Source organism: Bos mutus, chromosome 28 (assembly GCF_027580195.1).
Source record: "Bos mutus isolate GX-2022 chromosome 28, NWIPB_WYAK_1.1, whole genome shotgun sequence".
In the NCBI taxonomy this organism is placed as follows: domain Eukaryota; kingdom Metazoa; phylum Chordata; class Mammalia; order Artiodactyla; family Bovidae; genus Bos; species Bos mutus.
The window spans coordinates 37,220,350-37,242,444 of record NC_091644.1 but is presented as its reverse complement, the minus strand read 5'-3'; the positions used below and the strand labels follow the sequence as shown (position 1 = coordinate 37,242,444).

At 38.0% G+C, this 22,095-nt stretch overlaps 1 protein-coding gene and 1 non-coding gene across 4 annotated transcripts in view; both read right to left on the bottom strand.

Annotated features, from left to right (window-relative positions):
* Positions 1–22,095, bottom strand: part of LYST (lysosomal trafficking regulator) — a 176,076-nt gene that overhangs the window by 33,432 nt on the left and 120,549 nt on the right. For 2 of the 3 annotated variants that reach the window (XM_070364844.1, XM_005905646.3), the window contains 8 exons: positions 20,715–20,860; positions 20,532–20,628; positions 19,707–19,768; positions 17,821–17,876; positions 15,614–15,766; positions 9,082–9,326; positions 2,821–2,887; positions 1,322–1,478 (listed from right to left, as the gene is read on the bottom strand). In XM_070364844.1, the coding sequence (XP_070220945.1) occupies positions 1,322–1,478; positions 2,821–2,887; positions 9,082–9,326; positions 15,614–15,766; positions 17,821–17,876; positions 19,707–19,768; positions 20,532–20,628; positions 20,715–20,860 (983 nt within the window). The remainder of the gene's footprint in view (positions 1–1,321; positions 1,479–2,820; positions 2,888–9,081; positions 9,327–15,613; positions 15,767–17,820; positions 17,877–19,706; positions 19,769–20,531; positions 20,629–20,714; positions 20,861–22,095) is intronic. The other variant, XM_070364845.1, reaches the window with a different exon arrangement.
* On the bottom strand, positions 1,090–1,162 carry TRNAK-CUU (transfer RNA lysine (anticodon CUU)). Its single transcript has one exon. It is a non-coding gene; the product is annotated as a tRNA-Lys (tRNA).

Genomic DNA, 22,095 nt, shown 5'->3' with positions numbered 1-22,095 from the left:
ATTGAATCTGTGCCCTCAGCAGTGAAAGTGTGGAGTCCTAACCACTAGGACTGCCAGGGAATTCCTGAAATATCCTTTTTTATTCTGACTGCTACTTTTTAATAACAGCATTCACAAATCAGAACACATCCAGAAATATGAGCAGAACAGTGACAGGTTTGGAAACCAGAGCAAACATCGCTTAAATAAGTACAAAACTGTCTTACTTATTTCTGCATTCCTTGCAGCAAGCCTTGTATATAGGAGGCTCTTAACTACGGATAATTAGCCTAGGGATAAGCAAGAGTGAGAGGAGGAGGAGGCAGGGTAGTAATATTCAAATATTTGAACAGCTGTCATATGCAACATTTGTTTTGTGTACTGACAAATAGAAGAGGGACAAATACAAGAAAGCCCCTTTCACAGACCAAGTGGTCTACAGAATACAAAATTTATTCCCCCAAGAGGTTGCATGCATATGAGTGTAAATACATAAAGAAGTTCAAGAAGAGTCGAGTAATTGAATGGATAATGATTCCACAAAGGATTCTGTTCCAGGAGGAACAACTACAGGGCTAGTACCACTGACTCACGAGAAACTGACAGGACTTCTCACTAGAAATCAGTGTTCTCATTAGAAACCTACTTGCACACAAAGCAATAAATTCACCGGTTTCAAAGCCATCTTCAGGTGTGTGGGCGGCCACTGAAGATGACTCCCTAGGTGGTTACTATGGTGGAGGTGGCAGTGCAGGTCTCCTAATAGCCACCTACTGATGACAACTTAAAATTCCCCTTTGGGGGCCAAAGATAACAGGTTATCTGAAATCATTCAGTTGAACATTTTAAAAAAGTGAATTCATAACTTTAAAAGGGAGGGTAAAGTTTTTCCTATGTGAATGATATCTTAACTTTTAAAAAGTGAATTGCATTTTTATAAATGTAGAAAAGTTCAATTTGAGGCTGAAATCTGAGACATTATCGAGATGATTTGGCTTACTGCAGGTTTCTCTTTAAAAAAAAATTAAATTTATTGGACTGCACCTGGGATCTTCGATCTTCATTGTGGTATTCAGAATCTTTTAGTTGAGGCATGTGGGATCTAGTTAGTTCCCTGACCAGGAATCGAACCCAGGCTTCCTGCATTAAGAGTGCAGAGTCTTAGCCACTAGACCACCAGGGAAGTCCCAGCAGGTATCTTAAAGAGACTTTTGTTCAGAAAGTAAGCAGAATTCTTTTTCCTATGGTTTGATTAGTTTTAATACATTCTCAGGATGTCAGCAAACTGGTTTTCCCCTGATGACCAATCTGACCTTTGAGGCAGTTAGAAAACCATCCTTACCTTGATAAGCTAAAAACATCTTTGTGAAAGGAGGCATTCTGACCAGGAAGTGAAGCACAGTGCCGCTGTTGGAGTAGTGGGAGCCGTAGTGGTAGGGCTGCACCGGGGGCATAGGGTCGTCTTCCCGGGCTCCTTTGCGGTACTCCTCCTCCAGGTACTGAAGGACACGGGGACCAAATTGGTGATAGTGAGCTCCACGTAGAGCTGGAGAAGCCTCACTCATCTTCTTTGCCATCCTTCTCTAGTGCCCCTTAGGTGCCATCCTCCATAGCTTGCCCTCAGCCTTCTGGAGTGTCTGGGGGCCTCCTCCTTGGTGTCCCAGTGAGGGCTGCCCACTCGAGAAGCATTTGGCTGTCTGCACGTTTACCCTCTTAGTCCCTCGTAGAAAACCCAGCTGTTCTCAGTGGGTTGGTTCTCAGCCCTCTGGTCCCCACTAATGGCTCATAATGTTTAAACTGATCAACAAATAAGAACTGCCACTTTCACCAGAGATGTCTGCATTTTAAGAGGGCTTCAAAACGTAATGCTGTGTTCTTTAGAGAAATGCTTCTCTCACAGAGGAAATGCAAGAGAAATGTAAAAACTGTATCGCATTATTGAAATTCTTTAATATAACATTTTATAGCTGTTTTGCAGTAGACTTACACAGAAATAAAAAAGAATTTGGTGATCCTTCAACTACTCTTATCTTCCCATCATAAAGTAAGAAGCTCAACCAAAGTTTTAATATCTGTCACTATTTTCATCTCCCATAGTTTCTGTCTCTAATAAAGTCAGGTGACAGTGAATTTTCTGGAGTCATTTCTTTTTGATTTCCATAAGCACTGCCCCATTTTTAGCTACAGAAGAATCAAGCATTGACAGCTTTAAGATTCCTGGAGGGATCTTTCTGAAATTTTGACATAAGATAACATGGTGAATATGAGAAAACTGCTTCAGCTGCTCCTATCTTCATACTGAGTGAAGAATACAACATATGCCTAATGAGTTTTTTTGAATTTCCAACAGGATTCCATTAACATTAATTTCACGGAAATAGATAATTAACTTCTATTTTAAACTTTAAAATCCAGTATTTTTTGTTAACAAACTTGTGTACAATTTGCTGAGATGAATAACAAGGGGTTATGGTAAATTACAAATATATTGATATTATTATATATAACACTAGGGAATATAAACAGCAGGTCCCTGGACATTTTTGTGATTTTTATAAGGAATATAATTATTTCATACATTTGAACGTAACAATGGATTATGAGCTTCCAATTTATACAACAATAAATGTATTTATTTTGGGGGGCAAAGTGTTTTCAGAGAATTAAGACAGAAAACAATATTTAAAATCACATAATGATTTCCAGTTGCCTGTCAGTTGCATACAGAAGTGGGAAACAGAAAAATCAATACTATACATTGAAAATTAGGTAAAATACAAGTCCAATAACCAAAAATCCAGTTTTAACTTATCAAAATACACAAGGAAAAATGGAAAATACCTTGTATGTGTCCACATAACGGTCTTCTTTTTCTTTATACTGCACAGCTATGGGCTTGGAAAGATTTCTATAAAGGAAGGGATGATGGAAAACATTGGAAGTGGGTTAATACTGTCAGAATTAAGTTGCCTCAGATGTGTACAAGTAAATAAGTGATCAACAAGATACTTGGCCCTTGTTTTAGTGCTTACACATGTTGCTTTGCCACTAACAGTCACCATTCACAATTATAATTTCATAAACTGTGAAGACAGGATGTTTCTAAACAGATGCGTATTGGAATTATGAATTTTTGACTTAAAAGTAACCAAGAAGAGCTTCTCCCTCCTCTCCCTGGTTCCTCTACTTCCTCAAATCGTAACTGATGCTGCCCATGGCAGATGATTCCCTGGAAGTTTCTGTCCCCATTTCCTGACCCTACACCCAGTTAGGCAATGAAGAGTGAAGGGCAGTTTGGCCAGGAGTATGATCATAAGAAGATGTTACGTAACTATTAGGTTAGTGAAAATTGAAAAAAACAACACATGCTCACAATGACTATGTTGAGATTTGGAGTGCAAGTATGAAATAAACATTTTATCTAATTCATGCATAGTGAGTGACGCTATGTGTATGGTGGAGAGAATGTGGGTAAGCATGTGTATGTCTGTGCTGGTGTTTACACTGTATCAGGGAGGCAGGAAAACTGGGTGAATCCCCACTTTTAAAAGCTACAGAGTCAAGCAGCATGTCTGTGTGGCCCATCAAAGAGCAAGAGAACAAGATCCAACAAAGATGGACATGCTCCTCTGGCTGAGGTGCCCTCTGGTCTGGCACTGGGATGGAGCCACCTGGAGTTTCAACATCTGGTGCCACAACTAGATCAACATGAAGATTTGCTCACATTTCAGTATGCCAAACCAGGTCTGCTTAGCCAGGGTGGATATATCTATTTTGGAGGAAAATTATTTCATAGGGATATTAAAATTAGCAATTAGAAAACACATTAATTTCATTTTTGAAACTTTCATAATCCTAAAAACTTTGTTAAAAAGTAAAAACAGTTTTATATCAATAGAATAGATAAAAAGTCACAACTCAATATATAAGAAATCATGATCCTGGCATGCAAGTTTTTCTAAAGAGTATAAATAGTTCTTTGTGAACACAAGTAATGTTGTTATGGATGGAAAATCAGAAGTTATTGATGAGGCAAATAGAATAAACCAAAAATCAACCACAATATATCACTACAACATATCTGGAAAGGTATGTTTTCCTCCTTATTTGTGTATGTATATCACTTTAAAATAAAAAGAACCCCCCATAACATATATTTCTACAGTATCATTTTTAACGACTACAATATAGAACAATTTACTCAAACCCAGTGTTGTACATTTAGGTTGATTCTAAATTTCAGTTACTTGCACTGTTACCAGCAATGAACTGGCTCCTGCACTCATGAAGCTCGCTTCCAGGCGTAACCCTTCTGGTCAAGTACATATCCTAAAGTATTTCCTAAGAAAATACTCTAAGAAGATATTTCCTAAGAAAAAAGTCCTAGAAGTTAAATTGCTGAAACAGAGTATGCAATTTCTGAAGAGTTCTTTGGTTATATACAGTCAAACTGTCTTTCCGAAAGACTGCATCTCTTTATATCAGTAGTGTATAAATTTAAATGTACATTAGCAGTGTATAAAAATGTCTAAAAGAGAAATAATGTGCCATCTGCTCTTTTTAAATTGACAAATATATTAAACTGAATATGATTTCTTGAAGTTATAATTAAAATATTCTAATATACTAAGTAGTATATTTGCAGTCAACTTTTTTTTAAACTAAGAGAATTTTAAACTAAGAGAAGTGTAATTGACATATAACACTATATTGGTTTCAGGTATCCAACATAATGATTCAATATCTCTATATTCAAAATTACAAAATGATCATCACAATAAGTCTAGTAAACATGTGCCACCATAAATACTTAAAATTTTTTGTGCTGTTAGAGAACTTTTAAGATTTACTCTCTTGGCATATTATTAACTATAGTCACCGCGCTCTACATCACATCCCCATAACTTGTTTATTTCATAACAAGAAGTTTGTACCATCTGACTCCCTTCACCCATCTTGCCACAACTCCTCCCAACCCCCACCCCCTAATGCTTCTGGAAACCTACAATCTGTCCTCTGTATCAGTGAGATTAGCTTTTTGTTTTGTGTGTTTTGTTTTCACTTTTAGAGTTCATATATAAGTGAGATCACACTTCAGTTCAGTTGCTCAGACATATCCAACTCTTTGTGACCCCATGGACCATAGCATGCCAGGCCTCCCTGTCCATCACCAACTCCTGGAGTTTATCCAAACTCATGTCCATTGAGTCGGTGATGCCATCCAACCATTCATCCTCTGTTGTCCCCTTCTCCTCCTGCCTTCAATCTTTCCCAGCATCAGGGTCTTTTCAAATGAGTCAGTTCTTTGCATCAGGTGGCTAAAGTATTGGAATTTCAGCTTCAACATCAGTCCTTCCAATGAACACTTCAGGGATGGACTGGTTGGATCTCCTTACAGTCCAAGGGACTCTCAAGAGTCTTCTCCAATACCACAGTTCAAAAGCATCAGTTCTTCAGCACTCAGCTTTCTTTAGAGTCCAACTCTACCATCCACACAGGACTACTGGAAAAACCATAGCCTTGACTAGACAGACCTTTGTTGGCAAAGTAATGTCTCTGCTTTTTAATATGCTGTCTAGGTTTGTCATAACTTTTCTTCCAAGGAGTAAGCGTCTTTTAATTTCATGGCTACAGTCACCATCTGCAGTGATTTTGGAGCCACCCAAAATAAAATCTCTCACTGTTTCCCCATCTATTTGCCAACGAAATGATGGGACCAGATGCCATGATCTTAGTTTTCTGAATGTTGAGCTTTAAGCCAACTTTTTCACTCTCCTCTTTCACTTTCACCAAGAAGCTCTTTAATTCTTTGCTTTCTGCCATAAGGATGGTGTCATCTGCATATCTGAGGTTATTGATATTTCTCCCAGCAATCTTGATTCCAGCATATGCTTCCTCCAGCCCAGTGTTTCTCATGATGTACTCTGCATAGAAGTTAAATAAGCAGAGTGACAATATACAGCCTTGATGTACTCCTTTCCCTATTTGGAACCAGTCTGAAGTTCCATGTCCAGTTCTAACTGTTGCTTCCTGACCTGCATACGGATTTCTCAAGAGGCAGGTCAGGTGGTCTGATATTCCCATCTCTTTCAGAATTTTCCACAGTTTATTGTGATCCACACAGTCAAAGGCTTTGGCATAGTCAATCAAGCAGAAATAGATGCTTTTCTAGAACTCTTATGCTTTTTGATAATCCAACGGATGTTGGCAATTTGATCTCTGGTTCCTCTGCCTTTTCTAAAACTAGCTTGAACATCTGGAAGTTCACGATTCATGTACTATTGAAGCCTGGCTTGGAGAATTTTGAGCATTACTTTACTAGCGTGTGAGATGAGTGCAGTTGTGCAGTAGTTTGAGCATTCTTTGGCATTGCCTTTCTTTGGGATTGGAATGAAAACTGACCTTTTCCAGTCCTGTGGCCACTGCTGAGTTTTCCAAATTTGCTGGCATATTGAGTGCAGTACTTTCACAGCATCATCTTTTAGGATTTGAAATAGCTCAATTGGAATTCCATCACCTCCACTAGCTTTGTTCGTAGTGATGCTTTCTAAGGCCCACTTGACTTCACATTCCAGGATGTCTGGCTCTAGCTGAGTAATTATACCATCGTGATTATCTGGGTCATGAAGATCTTTTTTGTATAGTTCTTCTGTGTATTCTTGCCACCTCTTCTTAATATCTTCTGCTTCTGGTAGGTCCATACCATTTCTGTCCTTTTTGAGTCCATCTTTGCATGCAATGTTCCCTTGGTATCTCTAATTTTCTTGAAGAGATCTCTCCATTCTGTTGTTTTCCTCTATTTCCTTGCAATGATCACTGAGGAAGGCTTTCATATCTCTCCTTGCTATTCTCTGGAACTCTGCATTCAAATGGGTATATCTTTCCTTTTCTCCTTACTTATCTGTATGGTATTTGTCTTTGTCTGACTTTTTCACTTAGCATAATGCCCTCAGGGGCCATTCATGTTGTCACAAGATTTCATTCTTGTTTTTGTTTTTGTTTTTTATTAACACTAAATAGTATTCTTGTGTGTGTGTGTCTGTGTTGCATTTTCTTTATCTGCTCATTCACAGATGAACACTTAGGTTGTCTCTGTATCTTGGCCACTATAAATAATGCTGCAGTGAACATGAGCTGCAGTGTTTTAATTTTCTCTGGATTAAATATCCAGAAGTAGAATGGCTGGAGCATAGGACAGTTTTATTTTTAATATTTGAGGAACCTCCATTATGTTTTCCACAGTGGTTGCACCAGTTTACATTCCCAGGAACAGTTGAGTGCAAAGGGTCTCTTCTCCACGTCCTTGCCAGGAGTTGCTATTTCTTGACTTTTTGATAATAGTCAGATAATGTTATTTAAAACTAAAGAAACAGAATAGACCCTCATCAACTATGGCTATTTGGTTACTCTAAAATGCAACCATTTCAGGAAAGGCAGGATAAAAGCTTAATTCTTTTCCTTAGCGGTCAAATCTCAAAAGTAGAGAACTGTTGCCCCATCCAACAGCAACCAATGAGTTTAGTTTTGCTTTGTTTTGGGGGCCTTTAAAGAGTATTATTATTAACTTAAGTATTTTCTTTTTACTTAAATGTGTTTCAATCAGTTATGGTCTTTATACTTTTTGATGCTCTGATTGTCCTATCTTTGGCAGTGAGAGCCACTTCAAGTTGGCTCCTAAGTCCTTTATTTTTCTATAATTATAGTAAAAACAACACACATCACTGAACTTAGCATCTAGCCACCCTCCAGTACCTAGCTCAGTAGTGTTAACTAATTCACACTGTTGTGCAATAGATCTTTAAAGCTTTCTCACTTTGTAAAACTGAAACTCTACACCTACTGAGCAACAACTCCGCAAGTCCCCATCCGCCCTCCTTCCCCACCCCCCAACAAACACCATTTAACTCTCCGAGTCTGACTACCCTAAACAACCGACGTAAGTGGAATCACATGGTGTTTGTTTTCTTGTGGCTGACTTATTCCATTTAGTACAATATCCCCAAAGTTCTTCCATGTGACAGGACTTCCCTTCTTCATAATGTTAAATAATGTTCCATATTACATATGTACCAAATTTTCCACAACTGTTTATCCACAGATAGGCACCTGGGCTGCCTCCACCTCTTGGCTATGTGAATAGAGCTGCAGTGAACATGGGTGTGCAAATATGGCTCCCACTCTTTTGACAAGACTATATTAATTTTCTTGCTCTCTGACACAACAAAATGTCCCAGGCTCATCTTATGTGCTTTCTTCTAATAAACATACAAGAAATGAGAAAATAGGAAATCACCATTCGGTAACCCCCAGTGAAATCACAGACTCAAGAAATAATCATCAATGAAACAAACAAGTTCAATGGGAGGCTGAACCCACAGATCAGCCTGAGCATCCTTAACAGTGGGATATCACATGCCTCCTGATAGTTCACACCACCACCTCTAGAGAGTTCTTGCTTAAAAAAAAGTTGAACCTGAGGCTAAGCAAGCCTTTAGAAGTAATTTCCAGTCCCTAGGAACAGTGGCTAGAGGAAAAAAGCTAAATGCTAATGTGGAACGGGGGACATTCTACAAGATAAATGACCTTTTTTCCTTAAATAAGCCAATGTTAGGAATAAGAAGAAAAATACATACATAAAAATAAGGGCTGTTCTAAGATTTATGTCTTTAGAGACAAAGCAACCAAAGGTGATACTGAACCTGATTCAAACAAATCAACTATAAAAAGACATCTTTTATATAATCAGGGGACATTTAAAAATAGGCTGGCTATTAGATGATACCATGAAATTAATTGTTTTTATTTTCTTTGATATGATAAAGGCACTGAAGTTATGTAACAAAATGTTTTACTTTTTTCTTAAGAGATGTATACTATAGAACATACGAGTGACATAAATGTGTGTGATTTGTCTTAAGGAAAAAAAGATGATGCAAGTTTGGCAAAAATTTTCATAATTATTGAGTTGGGGTGATAACCATATGGGGGTTTATTACACATTCATTCTGTTTTTTGCACGTTTGAAAATTTTCATGAGAAGAACTTTAATGACATAAATTCAGCACACTGACAAAGCCAATAGGTGATGATGTCTTCAGTTACCTGTAGACTGATGGGTCGCTGAGGTCAAGGGTCTCACTAACATAGTCTGCCAGTATGAACGGGAACACTGGATACTGCATGAGATCATTGAAAGATCGGCCAGCGTGTTTGTTTAGGTGAGTCAAATACTCAAAATTAGTAATTTGCCCAGTATACCACAAATGTGTCAGAGCGGTGATATTGCCATATTCCAGAAGATTAGGGAGGTTATTTGTTAGTATACTGTGGTATACATCATTGCGAACCTAGAACAGAAGGAGAAAAAAACAGCCCAGATTTTCAGTCTTGACACTTTCCTCCAAAGAATCCATGATATCATAGGCATGTTACTAATCTCAAGTCCTTCAAGAAAACACTTTTTGCCCAATAACACTGACTGGTGGGGAATTAAGGTTCAACTAAGTCTTCCTCTAAAGGTTGTGCTATATATATTTATTTATTGAAGTACAGTTGATTTACAATATTATATTAGCTTCAGGTGTACAACATAGTGATTCAATATTTTTATAAATTACACTCCATTTAAATGTTATGAAATACTGACTACAGTCCTTGTGCTGTACAGTATATCCTTATGGCTCATTTCCTACATAGCAGTTTGCACTCTGTACCCCCTCTGCCTGCTCTCCCCCACTCACACCACTAGTTTAGTCCCCTCCTATTTGAATCTGTCTCTGCTCTGTTGCACTCATTTACTTTTGGCTCTTAACCACTATGTTTTGCAGCTGGAGAAATCAGTAAGAGACTAAGAAGTCTGTTCAGAAAAATCACTTACATACAGACCCTAAGGGAAAAAAATCAATAAAAGAAAATGAAGAGTCTTCATCTACATACATGAAACACGCTGTAGTAGAAAGAGCAGGGTTTTCTGAATTAGACAGACCAGGTTTTTTTTCTTGCTTAAACCCTTTGTGCTGTAGTTCCCATTCTGTAATATGGGGACAGTAAGATTTATTTCCTGAGAATGAAATAAAATATCCTACATAAAAACAGGATACCTCATTTTCACTACTGATGGAAAACTAATATATGAACTCTTTTTTAAAAGAGATTCAGAAAAATGCTGTCACAGAAAAAGGGTGTTCTGATTTCTTCTAAAGCAATTAAATGATAATTGGTAATAAATGGAAAAAAATAGAGGAACCAGGCCTTTCTAAAAACAAATCTGAATTACCCCTCTTAAATGTGTATATGCTTCAGGCATAGGAAGATGAGCCAAAGATGTGGATAATTAGGGATGAGAATAAAAGTGAATAAGAAGAATGAGTTTAGTTATGGAACAGGCATAAGATCACAGGGTTTTTAAGAACCTAAACCTGGAGGACTGTTCACAACAATGTGAATATACTTAACACTACTACACTGTATGCATGAAAATGGTTAAGACGGCAACTTCTATGCTATTTTTTTAAAATCAGAATCAAAAATAAAAATGAATCAGTTCAAGGCAAAAATAAAAATCTACCTACAGCCTAAATCTGAAGGTTGCCAGATGCTGAAGCTAAGGTTGGTGGGAGAGAATTTATGACAGTTTGCATACTAAACTCTGCAAGGAAAAGGAAACATGTATTCATTCAACAAACATCGACTGAGCACCTATATACCAGTATGCTCAAGATGCTAGAGCTGTAGCACTTAACAAAACAGTCTTTACATTCTGTTGGGCAGACACTGTTGGAGTCTACGAAGTGCTCTAGAGAAAAGAGAGGAAAGTCAAGGAAACAAAGGGATTCCTGGTACTAGGAGTGAGAAAGGGGTTACTGTTATAAATACATAATCAGGGAAGTCTCTCTGATAAGAGGGCATTTGATCAGGGACCTGAAAAAAGTAAGGGTGTGGGTCATGTAGATTTCTAAGAGGAAAAGCATTCTAGGCAGCATTTTAGGGAGCTCTAAGTGCAGAGGTTTTCAGGCATCAGTGTGACTGCTATAGTCAAGGAAAAGGAAGTCTCCACAGATGGACTAGAGAGAGTGAAGGATAGAACAGTAGAAGATAAGGTCAGAAAGAATAAGGAAGTGCTAAGGTTATTCCTAGAGGAGCTATCCCACGTTGAAGGTCAGGAAGGGCGGCGGTGAGGAATTACCCCTCGTCCAAGGTAAGGAGCAGTGGCTGCGCTGTGCTGGAGCAGCCGTGAAGAGATACCCCACACCCAAGATAAGAGAAACCCAAGTAAGATGGTAGGTGTTGCAAGAGGGCATCAGAGGGCAAACACACTGAAACCATACTCACAGAAAACTAGTCAATCTAATCATACTAGGACCACAGCCTTGTCTAACTCAATGAAACTAAGCCATGCCCATGGGGCAACCCGAGATGGGCGGGTCATGGTGGAGAGATATGATAGAATGTGGTCCACTGGAGAAGGGAATGGCAAACCACTTCACTATTCTTGCCTTGAGAACCCCATGAACAGTATGAAAAGGCAAAATGATAGGATACTGAAAGAGAAACTCCCCAGGTCAGTAGGTGCCCAATATACTACTGGAGATCAGTGGAGAAATAACTCCAGAAAGAATGAAGGGATGGAGCCAAAGCAAAAACAATACCCAGCTGTGGATGTGACTGGTGATAGAAGCAAGGTCCGATGCTGTAAAGAACAATATTGCATAGGAACCTGGAATGTCAGGTCCATGAATGAAGGCAAATTGGAAGTGGTCAAACAAGAGACGGCAAGAGTGAATGTCGACATTCTAGGAATCAGCGAACTCAAATGGACTGGAATGGGTGAATTTAACTCAGATGACCATTATATCTATTACAGCGGGCAGGAATCCCTCAGAAGAAATGGAGTAGCCATCATGGTCAACAAAAGAGTCCAAAATGCAGTACCTGGATGCAATCTCAAAAACAACAGAATGATCTCTGTTCGTTTCCAAGGCAAACCATTCAATATCACAGTAATCCAAATCTATGCCCCAACCAGTAATGCTGAAGAAGCTGAAGTTCAACGGTTCTATGAAGACCTACAAGACCTTTTAGAACTAACACCCAAAAAAGATGTCCTTTTCATTATAGGGGACTGGAATGCAAAAGTAGGAAGTCAAGAAACACCTGGAGTAACAGGCAAATTTGGCCTTGGAATACGGAATGAAGCAGGGCAAAGACTAATAGAGTTTTGCCAAGAAAATGCACTGGTCGTAACAAACACCCTCTTCCAACAACACAAGAGAAGACTCTACACGTGGACATCACCAGATGGTCAACACTGAAATCAGATTGATTATATTCTTTGCAGCCAAAGATGGAGAAGCTCTATACAGTCAGCAAAAACAAGATGGGGAGCTGACTGTGGCTCAGACCTTGAACTCCTTATTGCCAAATTCAGACTTAAATTGAAGAAAGTAGGGAAAACCACTAGACCATTCAGTATGACCATTAGGTATGACCTAAATCAAGTCCCTTATGATTATACAGTGGAAGTGAGAAATAGATTTAAGGGACTAGATCTGATAGAGTGCCTGATGAACTATGGAATGAGGTTCATGACATTGTACAGGAGACAGGGATCAAGACCATCCCCATGGAAAAGAAATGCAAAAAAGCAAAATGGCTGTCTGGGGAGGCCTTACAAATAGCTGTGAAAAGAAGAGAAGCAAAAAGCAAAGGAGAAAAGGAAAGATATAAGCATCTGAATGCAGAGTTCCAAAGAATAGCAAGAAGAGATAAGAAAGCCTTCTTCAGCGATAATGCAAAGAAATAGAGGAAAACGACAGAATGGGAAAGACTAGAGATCTCTTCAAGAAAATTAGAGATACCAAAGGAATATTTCATGCAAAGATGGGCTTGATAAAGGACAGAAATGGTATGGACCTAACAGAAGCAGAAGATATTAAGAAGAGATGGCAAGAATACACAGAACTGTACAAAAAAGATCTTCACGACCCAGATAATCACGATGGTGTGATCACTCATCTAGAGCCAGACATCCTGGAATGTGACGTCAAGTGGGCCTTAGAAAGCATCACTACGGACAAAGCTAGTGGAGGTGATAGAATTCCAGTTGAACTATTCCAAATCCTGAAAGATGATGCTGTGAAAGTGCTGCACTCAATATGCCAGCAAATTTGGAAAACTCAGCAGTGGCCACAGGACTGGGAAAGGTCAGTTTTCATTCCAATCCCAAAGAAAGGCAATGCCAAAAAATGCTCAAACTATCGCACAATTGCACTCATCTCACACGCTAGTAAAGTAATGCTCAAAATTCTCCAAGCCAGGCTTCAGCAATATGTGAACCGTGAACTTCCTGATGTTCAAGCTGGGTTTAGAAAAGGCAAAGGAACCAGAGACCAAATTGCCAACATCCGCTGGATCATGGAAAAAGCAAGTTTCAGAAAAACATCGATTTCTGCTTTATTGATTATGCCAAAGCCTTTGACTGTGTGGATCACAATCAACTGTGGAACATTCTGAAAGAGATGGGAATACCAGACCACCTGATCTGCCTCTTGAGAAATTTGTATGCAGGTCAGGAAGCAACAGTTAGAACTGGACATGGAACAACAGACTGGTTCCAAATAGGGAAAGGAGTACATCAGCTGTATATTGTCACCCTGCTTATTTAACTTCTATGCAGAGTACATCATGAGAAACGCTGGACTGGAAGAAACACAAGCTGGAATCAAGATTGCCGGGAGAAATATCAATAACCTCAGATATGCAGATGACACCACCCTTATGACAGAAAGTGAAGAAGAACTAAAAAGCCTCTTGATGAAAGTGAAAGTGGAGAATGAAAAAGTTGGCTTAAAGCTCAACATTCAGAAAACAAAGATCATGGCATCTGGTCCCATCACTTCATGGGAAATAGATGGGGAAACAGTGGAAACAGTGTCAGACTTTCTTTTTTTGGGCTCCAAAATCACTGCAGATGGTGACTGCAGCCATGAAATTAAAAGCTGCTTACTCCTTGGAAGGAGAGTTATGACCAACCTAGATAGCATATTGAAAAGCAGAGACATTACTTTGCCAACAAAGGTTCGTCTAGTCAAAGCTATGGTTTTTCCTGTGGTCAGGTATGGATGTGAGAGTTGGACTGTGAAGAAGGCTGAGTGCTGAAGAATTGATGCTTTTGAACTGTGGTGTTGGAGAAGACTCTTGAGAGTCCCTTGGACTGCAAGGAGATCCAACCAGTCCATTCTGAAGGAGATCAGCCCTGGGATTTCTTTGAAAGGAATGATGCTGAAGCTGAAACTCCAGTACTTTGGCCACCTCATGCGAAGAGTTGACTCATTGGAAAAGACTCTGATGCTGGGAGGAATTGGGGGCAGGAGAAGAAGGGGACGACAGAGGATGAGATGGCTGGATGGCATCACTGACTCGATGTACGTGAGTCTGAGTGAACTCCAGGAGTTGGTGATGGACAGGGAGACCTCGTGTGCTGCGATTCATGGGCTAGCAAAGAGTCGGACATGACTAGCGACTGATCTGATCTGATCTGAAGGTTATTCAACACTGTAAGGTCCTGGCTTTAATGCAATGACAAAGAAAGTGGTCAGAGGGCTCTGAGGAGAGGAATCGCACGATCTGACCCATTTTAACTGCTGTGTTGAGAGCAGTCTGAAAGAAGAGGGAGTGTGGAAGCAGTGAGGCCAGTGAGGAGGCTAGTGCAATGATTTATGCAAGAGCTGACAGTGGCTTAGACCAGGATGGCAGCAGTGGAAACACTCAGATTCTGGGTATAGTTTGAGGGGCGAACCAACTGAATAAGAGCACATAATTAAGAGGAGTCAGAATAAGTGGGATGACAGAATAAGAGGAGTCAAGGATAACCCCAAGGTTTTTGAACTGGCCAAGCAGAAAGGTTGGAGTTGCCATTTATGGAGCTGGGGAAAACTGGAGATTTTAGGGGGAAAATTAGAAGTCAGTTTTGTCCATGTTAAATTTGAGATGCCAATTAGACTTTAATGCAGAAGTCCAGTGAGGAAGGTTTTCCCCACACTTTCTTTACAGAAAGAATAATCAGCTGTGTCAAATGCTGCTGCTAAGTCAAGTAAGATGAAGACTAAGAAACACAACTGTAGGGTTTAGCAACATCCAGGTCACTGGTGATGCTGACCAGAGGTTACAGGTAGGGTGGTGAGGAAAAAATCTGACTGGAGCATCTCAAAAGAGAATCTGAGGAGAGGAACTGGAAGCAGCAAGCATACACTATTTCTTCCAAGAGGTTTTCTATCAAGACAAGCAGACACACAGTAGCTGAAGCAATGTGGCAGTCAAGAAAGGGTTTGTCAAAAATGAAATCTACTATCAAGGTTAAACTACTTCAGGTTGGTTATACATTCATTTATTTACTTATTACAGATACAGTCACTCTGGGGAATAAAAATTTAATACAGTTTTGGAGGACAAAAATAGTCCTAACATAACCAAAGATTTACTTTAATCAGTACTAAGAAATAGGGTAATTTTCATTTGACTTCAGAAATAGTTAAAGTTTAAATAAGTTAAAACTTCATTTAGTCAGTATGAGTGTAATTAAACTGATTCCATGATCTTTTTGAAAAAGTATATCTATTAATATAGGCAAATTTACCTTGGTGTTATCAAATGCTAACAGGAGTGTTCTGCCATTTGTTAAAAATATTTCTACAGCATTATCCCTCAACTGCCACCAACGCTTGTGAACTTCTTTAATTTCTTCATATGTCCAGGAAAACGATGCTGGTTCCAATTCTCCTTGAAGGTTCTAAAGTCAAAGGAAATGACATGAAAGCATTTGCTCTACATGAAATAGAATCTCTTTAATTTTACATTTTAAAACACTATCAAAATACAATATAAAGCCTTCCTTCTGTGGCAAAGTAGCAGATAAGATTCTCTAAAAATCTTCCTGCTACTAAACACTTCAAAATGCTGGATAAAATCTAAAAACAACTGAGTTAATAAACTTCATTTAAACTTTGTTAATAGGCTGTATTTTCCAGATAAGTTTTATGTTTATAAACTGAGCAGATAGTATGGAGTTCCCACATATAGCTTTTCTGCACTCAGTTTCGCTACGGTGAACATCTCGTGCTCATGTAGTACATGTGTTACAACTGATGAGCCACTATGGAATAGATTATTCTTAACTAAAGCCCATAGTTTAATCTCGGTGTTGTGTAGGTCACATGGGTTTTGACAAATGTTTAATGACATGTGTCCACATTACAGTACCATACAGAACAGTCTCACTGCTGTGAGATTCCCTTCTGCTCCACCCAGCTGCCGCTGATCTTTTTGTTGCCTCTACTGTTTTCCTTTTTCTGGAAAGTCATACGGTTGGAATCATAAAGTATGTAGACTTTTCAGACTGATTTCTTTTAGTAAGCAAATATTCTTTTAAATGTATAGCTCAGCTTGCAAGAAAGTAAGGGAAAATGAAATCTCTAGGAGTCAAAAATAAAGAGAAATTTGAAAAACAGCAGTAAGGAGGAAGTGACACTTTGGTCTGCTCTATGTGTGTCTTACTGTGTCCCAACTAATTTTTAGAAATAGAGGCAGGAAATATATTACAAGGAAAGCAAAATGTTTTAATGCAAAGGTAATATTCTCATTCTTAAAACCAAATTCCTCCCTGTTTAGCTTCAACATGTAACATACTTTCAATTTAACAAACATTAATTAAGCATCTACAGGCAAGGTGCTTGCTAAGTGCTCTGCATGAAATAAATCTATACATGATAAAAAGGGGGCACAGGATATTTGCACATGTTTTGGAAAGGCAAGACAGCAAATGTCACACAGGAAATAAGCACAAATGCTACAAAAGTACACAGAAAGGAAGGATCCTTCAATTATTAAAAAGCAAGGGTCTTTTTAGAGCTTCCATTTAGGTGGAAAGGGTCATCTTTTGGACCCATCCAGAAAAAAAGCTGATTCATGTATCAACTATTAAACTCTTTTGTTCTAAAAAGATACATCTTTAAAAATTACATAACTATACTTTTGTTAGCTGGGATAAATACTGTAGTAATTGCTATGTAAATCACAAAATAATGCCTATTCAATTTTGGGGGATTACATGAAATACTTTAATGATTTTTTTAACATGATTTACTTTACAATAATATTTTATGTTTTCACTCCCTAATTTCTTTGAATCAAATATGTATTAACCAGTAAATCATACATAGTCTTATTTAAATGCATCCTTATGAATTCCTGGCTTTAGAACTTCTGAAACAAAGAGCCTTATTTCTCCTGTTACAGGACTCTCAAAGCAGTATTTTAATGGCATGTAAATGAATTCAAACAAATAAAATGTTTACTGTACCAAAATGTGAATTGAGTCCTTTTTGTTATTTTCAGATTAATGTACGTATTTCCAGAAGAATAAAAATTATGACTACTAAGCTAAGTGAACATTAGGATTACTTAAGTTACTAAATCAGACAATATTTTTCTTTCTTTTTGAAGGCAAATGTATGTGACAATAAACAGGGAGTAGCAAGAAGTTTGATGCTACAGAGGATAGTGGTGAGAAAGAACGGACATAAACTGAAATAATACGAATGCTTCAGAATCTGACCCATAATACTTGCTGCTATGAAACTCAGAACATGAGTCAGAGCGGATGGCATGGTCTTCTTATGGTCTTCTTTTTAAAATTATCTTAAAAACTGGAATTCAGACAAATTTATACTGAGTGTGACAAGAAATGAACTCTTAACAGTTCTACCTGCTTTCTGGCTGTATTAAACTTATACATGTGGGAATTTGTCTAGATTCATATAAACGCAAATTTAAACCACTACTCACAGAACACTCAACTGTATCAGAAGCGTTATCTTCCACAAAATACATTCCACATTTACCTGCAGAAAATAATTGGTTGTGAGTTTATAAATGTCTGTGCACTATTATCTTATATAGTTAAAAGCACCTCTGGAGTCAACTGGACCGAATTTGAATCACAGAACCCAGAAGGAGTTCTTAATACTCAGTAAGTATGGCTCAGAGGTTAAAGTGTCTGCCTGCAATGTGAGAGACCTGGGTTTGATCCCTGGGTCAGGAAGATCCCCTGGAGAAGGAAATGGCAACCCACTCCAGTATTCTTGCCTGGAGAATCCCATGGACGGAGGAGCCTGGTGGGCTACAGTCCACGGGGTCACAGAATTGGACATGACTGAGCAACTTCACTTTCACTTTCATTTTTGAATAGCATCCATGAGATCCTGGGCAAGCTGCCTAACCCCACTGTGCTTTAGTTTCCTTATAAAAAGAATGGGGTAGGGAGAAGACTCTATTTCATAGGGTTACTGTGGGAATTATATAGAATATATGTAAAATGTTTATTAACAGTGGTGCTTAGTGCTAAAAAGTGCTGGCTGTTTATTATTACCAGTATTTTTCTTAGGTTACTGGCATATTACTTTATTTTGTACACATTAACTGAATTCAAGTTATAAACTAAATTTTCTAGCAAAAGAGGAATCCTTAATTATTTTGCTGACTTAAACACTCAATAGGGCAGAAAAGTAACGTGTTAGTCGCTTAGTCATGTTCGACTCTTTGCAACCCCATGGGCTGTAGCATGCCAAGTTTCTCTGTCCATGGAATTCTCCAGGCAAGAATACTGGAGTGGGTAGCCATTCCCTCCTCCAGAGGATCTTCCTAATTCAGGGACCGAACCCGCGTCTTCTGTGCTACAGGCAGATTTTTTACTGTCTGACCTCTGATGGCTCCATCAGGGCTCAGACAGTCCCCCCAATTTTCCTGCTTGAGAGGCTGTTAGTAATGCACATCCCTACATCATGTATCCAAACGGTGGGAACTTCCTGGAGCTCTGCACTGGATGCTGGTCACCCTGAGCCCTGGCATGGACAGCTCAGAGAAGGGCACCATCTCCATCCTAGTGACTGTGGGGCTCAGCCCTGGCAAGCCTGAAACTCTGCAAGTTAGGGCTTTGAGGCTATAGAGCTGTAGCCTACTGCAGTGACTCTCTAATTTGAGGGTGTGTCAGAATCACTGCAGGGTGTATAAAAATGTAATGTCTGGACCCCATCCACAGAGTTTCAGATTCAGTGGCTCTGGGCAGGGGCCTGAGAATTCGTTTTTCTTAGATGTTCCCATGTGATCTGGATGCCCCTGATTTGAGAACAACTGGCCCACAGTATACAAATCAGTTCTTTAAGGAAATAGAGACTACGTGGTTTAATACTATTCCTTCATGTCTTGAGGAAAAAATTTCTCACTAAATGTAACTATCCACGGATAGTCTTGGCCTTTCTCTCAGAAGTACAATGAGGAATATAAATTAAGAATAATCTCGAGGTGGATATATTTCATGTGTATAGGGATATCCATTAAAACAGTAGGCATATAAACATACTAATGATTCTTTACTTTAGAATTAAAAACTGATACATAATAAAAAAAACAAATTTAAAAATGTATACTCATGAAGAAAGTTAACTTTATAAAAATTAAAATGCTGTTTATATGCTTTTCAGAAAATAAGACTGTTCATTTCTTCACATTCATGAGTCATATGCATTATAGACAATGTTAAGGCAAAATAACCTATACAATATTAGAGACAGTTTATCTCATTTAATGGCAGTCTGTCAAAACAATGTTTTAAATTATCTAAGAATAAAATAGGCGCAGTGAATATGTATAAAAATCTTCAAAATGTAACTTACCTAATAACAATTCACCAGCTGTCTCTCTAGATGGTGCAACGCTGATACACCTTCGATTGACTCTGTCAAAACATATTTAAAATTACTATGATTAAATGTTTTGAACAATTTCAGAGAATAAAAGCTTTATTTTATCTAGTAGAAGATTTCAGCAGAGCAGACAAGAATTTCAAAAGCATATAATGTCTTGTTAGAGTCCACATGAAAATATTTTCTCATTTCTGACATTATAATGGCAGAGAAAATAACGGCAACTTTTAGAAAAGGTGAATGATCCCTACACCCTACACAGAATACAAGACTCAGTTATTTAAAAGAAACTTCAATATTTTATATTTTGCAGTACATAAGCAAACATTGGTTCATGCCTCTGAACAAACACAGGAAAGAAATGGAGCGTTCTAGGAGCAAAGGGGGATTCAGAGTCAGAAAAGTTCTTCTATTCTTTAGTCCAGTCACTTAATCTTGACTCTCAAGTTTTTTATCTATAAAATGGGCCTGATAACAACCTCCACTACAACCACAGTGACAGTCCTATCAATAGTTACCATACTGACCCACAATCCTCAACAATGCTATGACATGTTAGGTGTGACTTATCTTCCTCACATAACAGACTAAGACTGAAGTCCAGTGAAAACTCTCTATCAAAACTCTGTTCTCTTTGGATTTCAGGCATTCAACTTTGTCCTCTCTTGAGCCATGTTCAGGTCTTTTCTTAAACCATTGCATTATCTAAAATAAGCATCATATAAGCACTGCAATAGACTATTAAAGTATTTAACACATTCAACAAGAGAAGATGTCTTATGGATTCAAATTTACCTTATAGACTCACTTGCAGCTTTGTCTTTTACAGTAGAAGAGAAAGAAGAATGAGTTTTGTCTTCAAATAGGTAAGAGAGTGGTGGCTTGACCACATCTGTTGAGGAAAAGAGATTACATCATCTTTGTGTAATGACCACAGTTATCTGCTATTTATATGTTGAGTCAAGAAGGCACTATTACCTTCTGATTTCTGTCGATCCCTAAGCAGATACTTATTTGGAATAGTTAAGTAACATCTCTGTAAACGTCTCCTCTCTCGATTTGGCCCTTCTGTTGGATCCAACTGCCATGAAGTTGGATAGTAGATGGGGTCATACCAGACTGCTCTACAAGTAGAAAGAAAGGTTCAAGTGGCAATTTGAAGTACTTATAACTTAAAAAAACTATGTAAATATTTAACACATAAGTCAAAACTGATCCACTCAATTGAAAAATCCAACTATTTATATAACTAGACAGGGATATGCATACACATGGCTTTCCAGGTGGCTCAGTGGTAAAGAATCTGCCTGCCAATGCAGGAGACTCAGACAACGCAAGTTCGATCCCTGGGTCAGGAAGATCCCCTGGAGGAGGAAATGGCAACCCACTCCAGTATTCTTGCCTGGAGAATCCCATGGACAGAGGAGCCTGGAAGGCTGCAGTCCATGGGGTTGCAAAGAGTTGGACACAACTGAGCAACCGAGCACAAACACACTGCATACACACAGTACAGAAGAGTAACAAAAAAAAAAGTATCCCTCTGCTCTGGAGTCCAGTCTCCTTGCCTCAAGGCAAGCTCTGCTACTAGTTTCTTATACCTATTACATTTTTAAAAAGATACAGCATGACTACTATATATGCTTTGTGATATATTAGACTTAGTATGGTCAACTAAAGAAAAAAAATCAATTTCCAAATAAATTTTTTTCATTTCCCATTTTGTCTATTATCTAATGTAACAATCAAAATTATTCATTTTTGTAGCAATTACATTTCTAAAAATGTTTTAAAATAATTAACATTTGAAATGAAAGGAAATAGTTTTTAGAAATAGATAAAAGAAGTAAATTACCCTTAATTCTACTACCCCAAACATACCAAAATACTGTTAGTGATTTTCATTTTTTAAAATTACAGTTATAACTCATATACACACATATTTTCTTATATACACATTCCTATATCCTGCCTTCTTTATTATTATTTTAAATGGCTAATATTATATTGAGTGAAAAGATCATACTGTATTTATTACTACTGTTATATACTTAGTTGTTTCTAATTCATTCACTAACATAAAAAATGCAGAGATGAAAATTTTTGTTTTTATTGATTTTGCATATTTTGAATATTTTTCTTAGGATAGAATCACTAAAATAGAATAACTGGAACTAGAAATAAATTGTTTATACGGTTCCTGATATATTATGTCAAAGTATACAATGCCACCAAACCTCTGATCAAGAGCTAAGATACATTCTTCCTACTGTGGAGATGAGTTCCTAAAAAAACTTTTTATTTTAACATAAAAGGTAAAATATAGTATCTAAAAATTTTTAAAAACTAAATTAGCCTCTAG